Consider the following 14,780-nt stretch of genomic DNA (forward strand, 5'->3'; position numbering starts at 1 on the left):
GCTGTAATAGTATCGGTCATTGCATGCACCACACGCCCCATTCTCTGTTTCATTTCGTCTATTTGAAATGAAACAAGTAGCATCACATCCCTCATCCATTATAAACGACAATCTGTCTACTTTCGGTGCTCAAACGGTTTCATCTACCTTTTAAATCAATTTGCGCCTTTTGGATGCGGCATTACACCTGGGTCAGAGTCAATCCTTCTCGCTGGGCGACTGTTCACCATTGGGGTCATATATATCAGCACAAGCTACGATATTGTAGAGCACATATTTTGATGTAGGCTTCCAAGCCTGCTTGCTATTAGAAAATAAGACCGGATCGATATCTTGACACAAAGCCAACCATGTGCGTCTTGCGAGTGTCAAGTATCGGGATCGTACGCCTTTTCAACTAGCATCCACACAAATTTTCCAGAGTAGCCTTGTGCCTTTCTACCCAGAGTACAATCCTGATGTAGACTGAACCTGGCCTCCTCAATGCGTCGTCTTCGGTCGCGCCAACCACAGTCCCACACTCTCCCTTGCCTTCTCACCACCCCAAATACCCTCAACCCCTCCTCTCCGCCACTCTTCGCCCTCACCACTTTCCCCTCCGCCCCTCGTCGCCTCGCCCATGATGACCTCCAGATCTCGCGTCTGGCTGCTTGTCCAGCGCTTCACAAACCCAACTGGATCGCGGCTCATGCTAGTGAAGAAAGCATGTTTCGCCTTGGCATGGCCAATGGCCTGCACTGTACTCGCAATGTGCTCATCGTGCGCTTGGATGACGCGCAGGGTGGATGCGACCAGCGGTGAGCGGATCGTGCTGTTGATGGTCTCGCGGAAGGGGTCTGGGACTGGTACAAGGATGTCATAAATGGTAGGTGAGGAGGCTGTCGGTGTCGCGCATGAGCCTGGGGACGTCGAGGAAGCGGAGATGTAGGCTTGGTCAACACGGATGGTATATGGAAGTTGTAGAGCCGGGACGGGGGAGAGATGATGAGTTATGTATTGTGGAAGGTGGGGAAAGAATATGGATTCAGTGCTGAAAACCTGGAAAATGTTAATATTGGGAGTGTGACGGCGCGCATGGAGACGCGAGGTCAACATACTGCTTTCAGACGAGCATCGCATTGCACACGTCGCGTGTCTTCGTCTTCTTGGAGGTTTTGCGCTTTGATGTAGTTCCAGATGCCCATCATGACATTAGCGCGTTCGTCTTCCTCGGTGTCGAGTAATTCCGCAAGCGGTTTGCTGAGTCGAAAGCGCTCTGGTTGATCATCACGCACGAGATTGACCGTGACATTGATGTTCTCGTCGCTCTTTCGCTCAAATTCGAGGCTGTCGAAGTTGGCCTCTTGCGAAGCGGGATCGGTGGGTCTTTTCCATTCTATTTGCGTAAAGCCGTCCGGTTGGAGATGTTTCGAGCGATCGAAGTCGATAATGATTGACTTGAAAAAGTGCGAGAGTTTCGTGCGTTGAGAAGTCGAGGCTGGTTTCGTAGCCGTTCTTTTGGTCGTATTGTCGCCGTCTTGATCAACTGCATCTTGGTCTTCGTCTGCCTCTCCGTTAGTTCCCTTGTCCCATTCTTTCCCTGGTAGTCCATCATCATCGTCGTCTAACAGTCGCCCTTCTATTCTGACTTTATACGTGGCGTTGTTTTCGCTAGTGAAATCGAATACATCAGTCTCCATGCTTCCTTGCTGCCATGGCTGGTTTTCCGCGGTGTTTGAGATCCATATGCGCATAGTACGATATCTAGTCATACTGCGGTTCATAGAATCCGTGATATCAAGCCGCTTGCGCATCATGACAGAGTCTAGCCTCTTTTCCACGTCCCGCAGCTTGCGATATTCCTGCACACTGTCGCCGATCATAATATCCTCAACGCCATCTGGTAAGTTCTTGTCTGTCGGCTTCCGCGCAATACGTTTCCCCAATTCGCGTCGGTGCGCGTCGGCGGCTTGTTGCATCTGCAACTGCTGCTGCGCTGCTGCGTTCACAGTATGCGGTGGAGGGACGCCAGTAAGAGGACCTGCATTGCGGAATGTACGCATCAAGTCAGCCTTAGTGATCATCGAAGAGTTCACGGTATATGTGGCAGCTTCAGTTGAAGGTAGAATGTGTCGTGTGATTAGTGAGTACGTCAGGAAGGGTATACGTACCAGGCCCTCGCCGATTAGCAGAGCCATGCGGCGAGCGAGTTGTCGCCTGCGGGTAATTTCGGTACTGGGTAGTTTGCATTATGACTCTTCAATGATTGCTGAGACCCCTTTGAAGCAACACGATGATGTGAAAGCAGAAGTTTGCCTGACAATGACCGGACCCGTTGATGGAGCTGATGGAGAGACGCGTTTAGCTACTTGTGGTGCACGTTGAAGTCAAAATTGGGGCGTGAAACGCCCCCCTTTTTACTGCGGGGCCGGGGTGGGGGGCCACATCGACAACCTTTATCATCACATGTCCTCCGTCTATTACCCTCTTCGTGCTTGTCGTTCAGGAAACTCCTCCGCTTCTTGATCGAAGAAGACTGCTGGGTTTGACTTTCTTATCGCGCTGTTCACTCATATTAGTTGGTGTTGCACTCGAATTTGCTTTAGCCTGGGCTGCTATTCTTCATTCCACACTCAGTGGTTGCATCGACCCATAATCATAATGTACGATCGCACTTGAGGCCACCATGCAGATCTGAAATACACCTCACTTGTTATCATTTTCGCCTATATTCCAATCCTCTCACACCATACTTTACTTCTTGTCATAATGGGTACGAGAGCCTCAACCGATCGAAGCGTCAGCTTTGATGCAGACGTCACCAAAGCAGCTCCCGTACATAAGATACTCGGCGTTCGATTGCCTCAACGGTCCGTATCCAGATTTTGGGATATAACAATCTCTAATGGCCTAATATATTCGATTGAACCTCATACGGCGGAATCCCTGGCCACTCGAGACTGTCCTGGTGTCCTAGACGCGTCTGGGCGACTACTGGCTCCCTCTTTGTGCCATGCTCACATTCATTTAGACAAATGCTTTCTCCTGCAAGATTCAAAGTATGCGGATCTTGAAATCATCTCGGGTGATTTCAGCGAAGCAATGAGATTAACAGGCCAGGCCAAAGCTAGGTTTAGAGAAGACGATCTATTGCGAAGAGGGAGACAGCTCATCGAGGAGAGCATATCGTTTGGTGTAACGTCGATGCGCGCTTTTGTCGAGGTCGATGGCCAGGTCAACTTCAGATGTCTGCATGCTGGACTTCAACTCAAGAGCGAGTTTGTTGAGCGGTGCAGCATCCAGATCTGTGCCTTTGCACAGTTACCCCTATTTTCCGGCGAAGATGGAGGGGAGGAGATCAGGGTGCTGATGATAGAAGCAGCACAAACAGAGGGTGTGGACGTAGTTGGAAGCACTCCCTACGTCGAAACTGAAGTCAGCAAGTGTAAGCAGAACATGCGCTGGATCAGTAGCCTGGCCATTGCCAATGACAAGATGCTCGATCTGCATATGGACTACCACTTGGACGACCAGAAAGAACCTATGATTTGGTCAGCGTTGCAAACCATAAAAGAACGTGGTTGGAACGAGCGCGGTGGAAAAGGCATTTGCATGGGCCATTGCACTCGTTTCACACTGTTCGAGAGTGATGAATGGGAAAGACTAAGAGACGAATGCCGCAGTCTACCTGTTTCATTCGTGGGCCTCCCTACATCAGATCTGTTCATAATAAGACCTGCGCCGGGAGCAAGAGGAACGCTGCCTATTACAGCGCTGATTCGAGATTTTGATTTGAACGCTGCCATTGCAGTCAATAATGTTGGGAATGCGTTCACTCCTCATGGATCTTGTGACCCCCTAGCCGTTGCATGTCTTGGTGTTGGTGTTTATCATGCCGTTACGAAAGCCGACGCAGAACTATTATATGTAAGTACGACTCTAGCGCACGATGGTTATGGCTAATCAAACATAGGAATGTGTATCGATTCGAGCGAAAACGCTGATCGGCGAGGAACAAACTGCTAGTGGTTCTCTCGAGCTTAGCGTCGGTGATCCAGCAGACTTTGTGATATTTGATCGGGATGATCACGGCTGGCGAAACAGGAAAAGCATTGCAGAGGCTGTCTACGACGCCGGAAATAGCAGGCAGACTATTAGGAGAGGAAAAATAACAAACCCGTGATGCGCACGCCACGTGTGTCACGAGAGGTCACTCGCTACGCATATCTGCCTTCGCCACCATGTTCAAAATCATCTAGTTAGGTAAAATTCGAAATAGTTGCGTTATAAATGATGATTAGTAAGAACCTGTAAGACCTGTACGATAATCTATACCTTTATAGAGACTTCACTCCAGACTCTGAGTACTGTAGTAAAGTCGTGACCTCTTTCAATATATTATATCTTTGAGAGTCTAGCAAATCTATAGACATGGTACGTATTCTAACATACAGCAAATTATACTCCTAATACATGGGATGGTAAATAATACTTTACAGAGAAACTTCGGAATACTGTACTAGCTGACCTCATATATAGCGCTCTACCAAACGAGTTACTTCATTTCATAGAAGATTAGGTACACATAGTCCGTGTATACTACCATAATGAGATATGACTGGTATAGATAGAGTTATAGTACTTGTGGTAATTCTACTATACTTTGTCGAGGGACTATTCTCATGATAGCACCATGCATGTAATCAATTTATCAAGGCAGCGGTCGGTCCGGCCTCTCCACCTTTGTCGGGAAAGCTGTGGCCAACACGCCCTATCCAGTTGGGCACAAGGTAAGCCTTCGGCCTGTTTAGGTCTTTTATGTGGTTCTCGCCAACAAGGGCTTTGGTGGTATCTTGTGTGCCAATATCTGATCGAAAACCATGTTTGGAGACTCGACTTATACAAGGTAATATGATCTCTTCACGGAAGATCATCAATAAGTAATGAAGGGTATGGGGCTACTGAAACCCTGCAATATGTATGATCTGGTCCAGCTCACTAGGAACTAGCCCATACGATCACATGATGCATTCTGAAGAGGAAGTCGTACCACTCAGCAGCGATCCATTGTAGGTGTCTGTAGGTGCTTAGTGGTAGCCGTAAATGCTCGCCGGGGGTTGTGGTGCCACCGGTGGTGCTCGGGGGTGTCCCGTTACAACATACGACTGTTCACCAGGCGCCCTGGGAACGCGTGCATGAGGTGACATAATATTCAATTCCCTTCTGTGTTTCTTCTTACGCTGCGGTGGACTGCCAAAGTCGGGTGCTCCGAAAGGCGGTGGCTCCATAGACCCAAGGGGGTGATTAGGTAGTCTCAGTTCAACAAGGCTGAAAAAGTAGTCAAGTACCTGTCCATCGTTAATATGATATGCCCAACTAGCCGTTTTAACCTTCGTCGTGTACCTCTGGATATCGCTGGATCGATGCTCTCCAGTCGGCATCGATACCTCGTTTGAGCTCGGCGTGAGCTTCACGGATCTGATGTTGTAGTTGTTGGACTGCGACTGGATGGAGAGGTGGGTTACCCGAGTATTGCATGTATATGCTATAGTATGGCAGAGATGAGAGATATGTGGTATGTGCTGTATTTCGGACTTTTGTCATTTGTTGATGTCTGATAAGAACAGCCTCTCGTGCGTGATCAATAACCCAACTTCTTGGACTTGTGTCAGCTAATCTCTTTTATATGAAGTATAGGAAGCCCAGCTTGTTTACCGTATCTCCGCCAAGCGAGGATCCAAAGCTCGCCTCTGTGCTTGTTCGACTGCAATCTTCAATCTATCTGCTTCACATGGACATTCGGGGGTGCCCGGTGCATTGCAAATGGCACAATTTGGCGTTTCCATGCTATGCTAAGCTATGATGCCGACTGTATCAGAGACAAGGCACTGGTTCAGGGATAACGGAAGAGGACAAGAGATGATCCCTCTTTCTCATGAAAGTAAAGTAGCCCAAAGCAGCATCACGAGACTGGAGGCTGAGAGGCGGGGGGCTGAGAGGTGGAAGTGATGAGTGAGAAGGAGGATGAAAAGACGATCATGGGCTATAGCGCGGCACTAGAGCGATATTTGCAGCTTGCAGGGCAATGACGCGGGCAGAGAGCCTGGAGAGAGAGGTCCACCTTATAATTCGTCTCAGAGTGAAGCGGGATCTTATGCGTGAGTGAGTTGGCAGACCATATCGCCGCATCAAACCCCGACTACCTAGCCCATATAGCCGAGCTAACGGTCCGTAGGTGCTAGCAGAGGGGACACTATTGCTGGAGACAACTCAACATCCATATATCATGGACGAATCGCCATCCTCAACGCTATGGAAATGGTTACTGAAACACGCAGTTATTTTCGCTTATGCATGCGGCTCAATGTCGATCGTACGCCTTACTATTTTAACTTACATCACGTAAAGTAGGGCCGTATGTTTCTATGGACGAGATCTTGCTACGTGTCTCAGTGCCCCACTCTAGGGATGCTGTCTCTGTCCATAAGCCTCGTCTCTAGGTCAATATATCACTTGTCACGAAACGCACTGAAATTTGAAACACGTGAAATACCAGGTTAAGCGTCATGCCACCACGTCATTATAAGTTTAAGTTCTGGCTCCAGTCAGGAGAGGTGAGGAATGAGAGTTAGACACAGCGGACTAGATAAGTCGTTCGCTCGGATCGGGAGTACATGTTGAACCAAATAATGCTTACGTGCAGTTACTGTAGCGCATTAGATGTTTTTCTTCCAGATAAATAGCGCTGATAGAGAAAGTGCCGTCGTTGATTCCTAGCTGTGAGCTTGGCTTGTGGACCCAGTCTTATGCAATGTGAGTTGCTGGTATCATGATCTTCCGAACTGATCATTGAGATATTCGACAAAGATAGCCTTGATACGTGCCTTGTCCAGACTATGTTGCCTATTAAGCTGTATGAATTGTCTCCGTAGCCTTTGTAATTGTGGTAGCGAGAGTGGCGAAGCAGGTAGCCCGATCTGCAGTTGCGCATCGGGTAGACTTACGGAGCCGCCAATCTCTCCTGGATGGTCCGATTGATACGCCTGGATACGAGTCAATATTCCAGAGGTAATGTGATCCATTTCGTAGAGGTAGTTCTCCGGAGCGGCAGGTTTCAACACAGTGGCGGGATTTTGGCGAATCACTTTTGTTTTACCATCGCTACCGATTATAGCCTCCCATATAGACTCCAGGGGAGGGCTATCGTCCTCGAAAGGGACAATGAAGCAAGGCGAATCCCATCGAGTCATACCGTTTGGCTCTTCGTAGCGAAAGAGAAGGTTTTCAAAATCTTCATCACTATAACGTAGCTCTGGGGGTCGCCTGGCGTGTAGGTCGCGACACTTGTCTATACTGATACCAATATGAACCTCTGGGATTGTCAGTCGAAGTGTAACGAGTAGTGGAGAAGAAACGCACCACGCAGCTCGGTGTCTGCAGAGCTTTGGCCTCGCAATAGAGCTGGTATCGAAAACCCTTGATGTAGTTCATGCTGTCTGCGATAACGATAACGTCTCTTCCAAGCACTCTCTTGACGGCAGAATATTCTGCGGCTCTTGCATCTTTCTCGGTCCGTGCAGTATGGTAAACATGGCGCGATAGGCCTAACGATTCGTCGTTGATGTGGTGAACCGTAAGACGAGATACTCTGGGATCATTTGAGGTCAAGATCTTATCTTGGAAGAAGTTACGCAGCTGAAGCGAGCGGTAAGTTTTTCCAGAGGATGGATAACCGGATAATAAGATGAGCTAAGATGGTATAAATGAATATTAGGCGGCCGATTTAGTAGAGATAGAATTTAGAGAAATATTAAACTTACCGGCATTACTATAGCAAGGCCGAAGTAAATCTACTATTTAGATTCTATAAACGCGAAGACACGTAGTTAATTAGATATAATAATCTTGTTTAGCTATATACTACTCTAATACTAATATTATTTTATAGAAGGGATATAGTATTAGAAAGACTCTATATAGCTATATTATATAACTTTATACTACTATCTAGTAGAATAAGTAATTATATATTATCTTAATTATTATTAGAGATTTTATTATTATAAGTCTTTCTATATTATATTATTATCTATCTATATAATTAGAATTCTTTTTCTAAGCTTAGTAATATTCTTCTTAGTTTTTACTAATAGCTTCTTATATCTTTTAAGAACTTTAGTATTTATATACTATATATAATAGAAGAGATATAATAAAATACTATTTTATTTTCTATCTAGATCTCTTTCTCTAATACTAGAAACTAATATATATTATAGAAATATTAAATATTATATAATAGCTCTATAAATACTTTATAAGTATAATATAGTTAATATTTAAGAATTCTCTACTATTCTAATATAGATAGATCTAGATATATATACTAGAAATACTTTAGAATAATCTATAGAATTAGTTAAGAGATTTAATATCTATATCTAGATCTCTACTTTTAAAAACTACTATATTTATTTAGATATATCTAAGATACTATAGTAGTAATAGTCTAGCTTTTTAAAGAGTCTATATAATATTTTATTCTATTTTCTTATAGTAACTATAATACTATAAGAGAGCTATATAATATAATAGATTAGACTTATATTATATATAAATAGATATATTAGTTAGAATAAGAATTATAATAATTAAGCTTTAATTACTTAAATTTTAAGTTTAAGTTTAAGTATACTAGTAATTTTAAATTTAAATTTAATTTTAACTTTAAGTTTAGATTAAGTAATCTCTTATACTATTAGATTAATATTTCTATAGATTATATCTAATAAAAAATTTAATAAAATAGAATAATTAAATTAATCTTTAATACTAAGTAGCTTTTAGATAGAAATACTAGAGAGATATATACTTCCTTTATCTTACTTATATACTTTATTATTATAGAATTTATTACTATATCAGCTAATCTAACCTACGCGTGTGAATCTTCGCGTAGCTGCTCTATTACGGAAAATACTCAAAACTTATCGAATTTCAATGATAACGACTTCTTTTAGGACTCAATGAACCCTACACCGGACTCGTACATGTGCTGTTTATGCTATGTGGTATAGCCAAAACTGCACAGATAGTCCTCGAACGGCCCAGCAGATTCGCTGTCGGGACGCATCTTAGAGACACGATGCTAAAACCACTACCTCCACCAGCTCCTTTCAGACCTATACGACGTCGCCGTCATGGAATTCTCAGATCGAGGAATGTTGTTTTGACTCTCTTGATAGTCCTAGTGCTAGCTACCTACCTCAAATTTCGTTCAGGTCCGACGGATCCTCTACACGATGACTTCAGCGATCTGATTGCCCAAGAGAAAGAGCCAGGAGCTGTTTTCAAAGACCTAGCTGTGGATCTCGACACCGGAGTCAGAGGATCCCAACGAATTACATCGAGCGAGCCAGGGCTAATCGTTAGGAGAAGTGCATTTGTAGTTGCCAGCCGCAAAACGGAGGACACTGCCTGGCTCAAGAGATTTTTTCCACAATGGGAGAGGTGGATATATTATGTTGATGAGCCGACAGCTGAGCTTTCTATACCCAAGAACAAAGGCAGAGAGAGCATGGTGTATCTCACGTAAGTACATGGTGCCACATGCAATGCAACTGTTTATCAAGATTGTAACCTGCATAGATTTATCATTGACAACTACGATAACCTTCCAGATGACGTTGTTTTCATACATCCAACGAGATTTCAATGGCATAACGACGACCCCGACTATGACGGGCTACGGATGCTAAGACTGTTCCGACTATCATATTTGCGAAAGGAAGGATACGTGAACATGCGATGCGTCTGGGTACTGGGTTGCCCTAACGAAATAAAGCCCCTTCAACAAGAAGGCCATCATCGCGACGCAGTCCATGCAGGAGAAGTATATAAGAAAGCATTCGAAGATCTATTTCCTCAGAAGCCAGTCCCGGCGGCAATCGGGGTTTCGTGCTGTGCTCAGTTCGCTGCTACTAAAGAAAAGATTTTGGAAAATCCGAAGAGAGAGTACCAGCGATACAGGCAATGGATTCTTGATACTGACCACGCCGATGATATTTCTGGCCGAATTTTTGAGTATTCGTGGCATAGTAAGTCAATAATCAGATCGAGTCTACGTCAGACTAATGGTATATAGTCATTTTTGGGAAGGATCCGGTACATTGCCCGAAGGCATCAGAGTGCTATTGTAACGTGTTTGGCCTCTGTGATCTTGAGTGCTATAAAGACGACTCCTGTGAAGGCCGCTATGCACTCCCGCCATATTCAACATTACCGAAGGGATGGCCCCGGCTCGACTGGAATGGTAAACCGCGAGAAGTATCTACGAACGATTATTAATATTACATTAATCTAGTCTTTAGATCTAACACTTCTATTCTAAGTAGAGTATCAATAGAGTCAATACTAGTAGTTTTGAACCCCTATCACTAGACTAGATAGAACTGTTAATTGAATTTATTACGTCTAATCCTATGGAGATTCCTATATAAACTCGATTTGCTGGACTCTGGCCCTAGGCACTATTATATACTATGCTTGGCGTAGTAGAGCTTCGAAGCCTCTTCGAAGGAGGTCAATAGACCTCTCCTCAAGGGTGCCATCTACAAGGCTAGACGATATATCAAACACGTTGAAGTTTTCCGCGAGCTTCTCCCTTTCCTCGACCTTAGCTAGACTAAGTGATAATGGTAAGATTTCTTCCATAAACTTATTAACAATTTCATATCGACAGATAATGTCTTCAGCAGCAATAACCAAGTTCTGCACATATAGCGAGAGCTTTGTCATGGAGGGGTCAGTGTCTAATGTAGAAGAAGATTGAGCTTTGAATAGCTCTTGATAAGTCCGACGATACCGTTGCAAGGTGTCTGGTGAATCTTCCCACAGTCCAGTGGGCTCGATACCGCGCTCCATGTCTTCGTTCCATGCGTACATGGCCGGATCCCAATCCCGAGTAAGGAATGAAGGTAGTGTTTCATTTCCAATGCTGCGAGGCACAACTGTAACACCATCCCAGTCAATTAGGCTTTGCAGTCGGCCTTGTGGGGAAACAAGGATATTTTGAAAGTTAAAGTCCGGATGCGTAAGGACGAATGGTGTCTCGGCTTGGAGATCAGGAATCCAGTCGATAAATAGCTCAAGTAGCTTCCGGATACCTTGGTGCACAGGACTGGAGGGTGGCTCTTCCCTGTCAATAGCATGCCGGTAGAATGCACGGGGGGAGATAAAGGGGCCAGCAGTGTAGTACAATGGCGTTTCATCGTCGTCATTTGTATCCAATCGTTCGAGCATGCGCTGATGGTCAGTACATCTCATAGGACCAATTTCTGTGATGTCGCCATCTTCACCAAAAACTGGTGCACCTCCAGTTTTGAAAGCAAACCGATCTAGCTGGATCATGGCTGCTGCCAGATCTTCCAAAAGCTGCGTTCTACGAGCCTGTAGCTCATTCGTGGCGATGGACTTGTCAAACCAGACCTCATACGCTGAAGCCCCGTCTGCGAAACTCATAAGGATAAAGGGAACTCCTAGATCATTATCGAGGGAGGAGTTGAAAGAAAAGATTTCTGGGACGGGTATTGACGTGCTTCTTCGAATAAGACGCATGGTCAAGGCCTCCGATCTGAGGGCAGCGGCGGATGTAGAATTGAAATGTTCTTTTGTTCCAACGGCAGGAACCTTAAGAATCCAGCGAACATTGTCTTGAAATTTGATTAGAAAAAGAGTATGATAAGATCCAAAAAGGTTTGGCTCGAGAGTAACGTTTAGCCTCTGAGATGGAATGAATTGTTTGCCGAATGACGGCTCGATGCGCTCACGAATTTTTATACAAAAAGGGACAATATTCTCTTGCCGTATCGAAGCCAGAACTTCGGAGAATGACTGCCTATCTTCTTCACCGCTGTCTTCTGCATTGCTGTCTTCTGCATTGCTGTCTTCTGCATTGCTGTCTTCTGCATTGCTGTCTTCTGCATTGCTGTCTTCTGCATTGCTGTCTTCTGCATTGCTGGCGGCTTCATTACTGGCGGCTTCATTGCTTAAAAGTTCAGATGGCTTGATTGTCTCGAGAGGCGAATTTGTCTGCATTGCGATGGGCTGCCTTTTACAGAAATACGAACCAAGCGGAAGATTTGTATCTCTATGTGGTTCGTAACAACTTCTCAAGGCTGGCCGTAAGTATCTGGATGATAAATACTCCGTGGTTGTCCGAGAATCCCGCCGGCAACAGATTGTGAACCTTTCTCGCCATTCGAACAGACTGACGCATAGAAATGCAAGTTATTAATAGAGTCACTTATTTGAACTGTCATTATCAGCTGTACCATAGATGATCGTACTTCTAGCACCCCAAGACGGTCCATTTCTGTTCCTTTACCGCCCGGCTAGATCTGTTACCAATCGCATTGAACCGCCGACAGGTAAGCGCTGAGAGCTTTACAACGAGCCCAAGCGTTACGATTTGGAAGAGCATTTACCAATAAAAGCAGTACGAACGTTTCTATGGGAAAATGCACATCTCGGCACGGCGAAATCGATAGGTTGTGATGTCGTCTAGGCGAAACATAACAGCCACGATGCGCCGGGTAGCCTTGTGCCTCCCGAAGTCGACTGCAGAAAGATAGAAAGTTACAGGGCCATTACTCTGGTAGTGACGTGTATAAAGTATCGAGTTAATGCTACTAATCTACATATTCATATATCAGACATATTCAAAGGATCGATCTAGCATTACTCTAAGTCTCTTAGCTAGGCTCTATTATAGATCTAACGGAGCCGAGAAAGAACGTTAGGTACTATATACTCTTTACCTAGTCTATATTTAAGCTCTAGGTTAAACTATAATAGATACTATAAGACCTATACTAGTTAGAAATTTAGCTTATTAACTAATAAGCTTATAAGTACTATCTACTAAATAATATTTAGTATAGCTATATAGTTAGTAATAATAATTATTAGTTAGTCTAAACTATTAACTATATAGTATATTTAATATATAGTCTATATAACTACTACTACTTCTAGCTCTATTAGCTAGTAATATAACTTAGCTAAAGAGAGTTCTTTACTAAGGTATAGAATAGACTTAATATCTAATTATCTAATCTTTATAATATAATCTACTTCTTCTTTAATATAATAAGTAAAGACTCTAAAGCTATACTTTAATATATTAATATCTATATAAAGCTATTATTTTAGATTATAATAGATAAGCTTAGTTTTATCTATAAAGATAGTCTAAATACCCTTCTATAATACTAGTAGCTAGTCTATTTAAGTAATCTTTATTTATTTATAGTATACTATATATATATAGTCTACTAAAGGTACTTTCTTAAGAAGATATATTTTCTCTATCTATAGATTCTAGATAAGTTAAATATAATATAGTATATATTACTATAACTAACTAGTTAGTCTAAGGTAGTACTTAAGCTTATTAAGTATATTAGAATACTAGAGATTATATATAGCTACTAATTTCTTAGCTATAGTAGAGAGTCTATAAGTATTAACCTTTTAGCTAAGAAGAATAATAGATAGATATTCTAAGTAATACTTTTTATCTTTAAGTATTAGGTTTCTTATCTATAGAGTAGAGAATATCTACTAAAGATAGTTAAGATACTTATTAAGTTTCTTACTAAATATAGAAATATTATTAATATATACTATAGTAAACGCCTTATATCTAGCTTTATATAAGATCTTATTAATCTATCTCTATATATATAATAGAGAGTTATAGAAATCTATTAGAATAATATTTAACTACTTCTTATTAGAACTTAGTCTTAGGTATAACCCGATCCGTATATACCTTAGCTAACCTAGTTAGAAGATAGCGTGAAGGGTAGTAAATAGTTATATATTAGATAGATTAGTATCCCTTTATATATATACTCTTAGATTTCTACTAATAGAGTTTAGTAGTAATTTATTCTATAATAGAATATACTCTATTATTCTATTTAACTATATTACTATCTAATAACCCTATTCTTATATTTAAATTACTCTCTATATAGTACTATAGTTAAGATAGTCTAACTAGAACTAAGAAGGTTAATATAATCTACTATAGAGATAAGTAATACTATATTAAATAATAGAGATTCTCTATAATTAGTATTAATTCTAGCTATTCCTAACTAAGAAGTAGAGATATTAGACTAAATTATAGAGCTTTCTAATAAAGAAATAGTAGATATACTAAGTAACTTCTAATAATAAGAAGCTAGATAATAAGTTATAGCGGAGCTATATAAGATATTATAATAAACTATTACTAAACTATAGAAGTATATTACTAATTAAGTCTAAGAGATCTAGATTCTTAAAGAATAGACTAAATATATAAAACTCCTTATAAAGAGATAAGAACTTAAAAAGTCTCTTAATAAACTACGCTAAATAATAGTAGATAAATAACTTTCTATACTAATTTAGGTAGAATTAGTTTACCTACTACTAGAGTTATAATAATCTACTATACTCCTAGCTACTTTATTACTAATTTATTCTACTTCTTCTCTAGATATACTAAAATCTAAAGATCTAACTATATTTATAGAGAAGAACTAAAAGAAGTAGAAAGACTAGAAGAGAGACTATAAAAAGTACTTCCTTAATAACTCTCTACTCTTTTCTACTAAAGTATAATATATTTTATTTAGAGAATAATATCTAGACTTATAATTCTATAATTAATAGAATAGATAGAAGGAAGTATAGCTATTATCTATAATAACCTAGAAATATTTAGCTATATTTATACTAAATACCCT

At 41.8% G+C, this 14,780-nt stretch overlaps 6 protein-coding genes across 6 annotated transcripts; 2 read left to right on the forward strand and 4 right to left on the reverse strand.

The window, feature by feature from the left end:
• Positions 1–938: 938 nt before the first annotated feature.
• On the reverse strand, positions 939–2,270 carry EJ05DRAFT_477023 (uncharacterized protein). The gene has a single exon (XM_033744165.1). The coding sequence runs from the start codon at positions 2,175–2,177 to the stop codon at positions 1,089–1,091; it is 1,089 nt and encodes a 362-aa protein (XP_033600258.1). The 5' UTR covers positions 2,178–2,270; the 3' UTR covers positions 939–1,088.
• A 188-nt stretch (positions 2,271–2,458) lies between these two features.
• On the forward strand, positions 2,459–4,336 carry EJ05DRAFT_465968 (cytosine deaminase protein-like protein). The gene is made up of 2 exons (XM_033742792.1): positions 2,459–3,906; positions 3,953–4,336. Exons 1-2 carry the CDS (start codon positions 2,749–2,751, stop codon positions 4,160–4,162), a joined length of 1,368 nt encoding a protein of 455 aa, XP_033600259.1. The 5' UTR covers positions 2,459–2,748; the 3' UTR covers positions 4,163–4,336.
• A 907-nt stretch (positions 4,337–5,243) lies between these two features.
• Positions 5,244–5,822, reverse strand: EJ05DRAFT_424993 (uncharacterized protein; the record flags this gene model as incomplete). Its single annotated transcript, XM_033741493.1, has 3 exons — positions 5,244–5,327; positions 5,383–5,635; positions 5,695–5,822. Coding segments are annotated over 3 exons (465 nt in total), but the record flags the coding sequence as incomplete, so codon positions are not given.
• Positions 5,823–6,806: 984 nt separating this feature from the next.
• EJ05DRAFT_538934 (chromatin associated protein KTI12) lies at positions 6,807–7,805 on the reverse strand (the record flags this gene model as incomplete). The annotated part of the gene is made up of 4 exons (XM_033749487.1): positions 6,807–6,890; positions 6,984–7,349; positions 7,399–7,728; positions 7,800–7,805. The coding sequence occupies 4 exons, from the start codon at positions 7,803–7,805 to the stop codon at positions 6,807–6,809; spliced, it is 786 nt and encodes a 261-aa protein (XP_033600261.1).
• A 1,110-nt stretch (positions 7,806–8,915) lies between these two features.
• On the forward strand, positions 8,916–10,448 carry EJ05DRAFT_477026 (uncharacterized protein). The gene is made up of 3 exons (XM_033744166.1): positions 8,916–9,570; positions 9,628–10,076; positions 10,124–10,448. The coding sequence occupies exons 1-3, from the start codon at positions 9,125–9,127 to the stop codon at positions 10,324–10,326; spliced, it is 1,098 nt and encodes a 365-aa protein (XP_033600262.1). The 5' UTR covers positions 8,916–9,124; the 3' UTR covers positions 10,327–10,448.
• Positions 10,449–10,518: 70 nt separating this feature from the next.
• Positions 10,519–12,075, reverse strand: EJ05DRAFT_501333 (uncharacterized protein; the record flags this gene model as incomplete). Its single annotated transcript, XM_033747106.1, has 1 exon — positions 10,519–12,075. The coding sequence occupies one exon, from the start codon at positions 12,073–12,075 to the stop codon at positions 10,519–10,521; it is 1,557 nt and encodes a 518-aa protein (XP_033600263.1).
• Between the last annotated feature and the right edge of the window lie 2,705 nt (positions 12,076–14,780).

This window comes from Pseudovirgaria hyperparasitica (assembly GCF_010093815.1).
Source record: "Pseudovirgaria hyperparasitica strain CBS 121739 unplaced genomic scaffold EJ05scaffold_9, whole genome shotgun sequence".
In the NCBI taxonomy this organism is placed as follows: Eukaryota; Fungi; Ascomycota; class Dothideomycetes; order Acrospermales; family Acrospermaceae; genus Pseudovirgaria; species Pseudovirgaria hyperparasitica.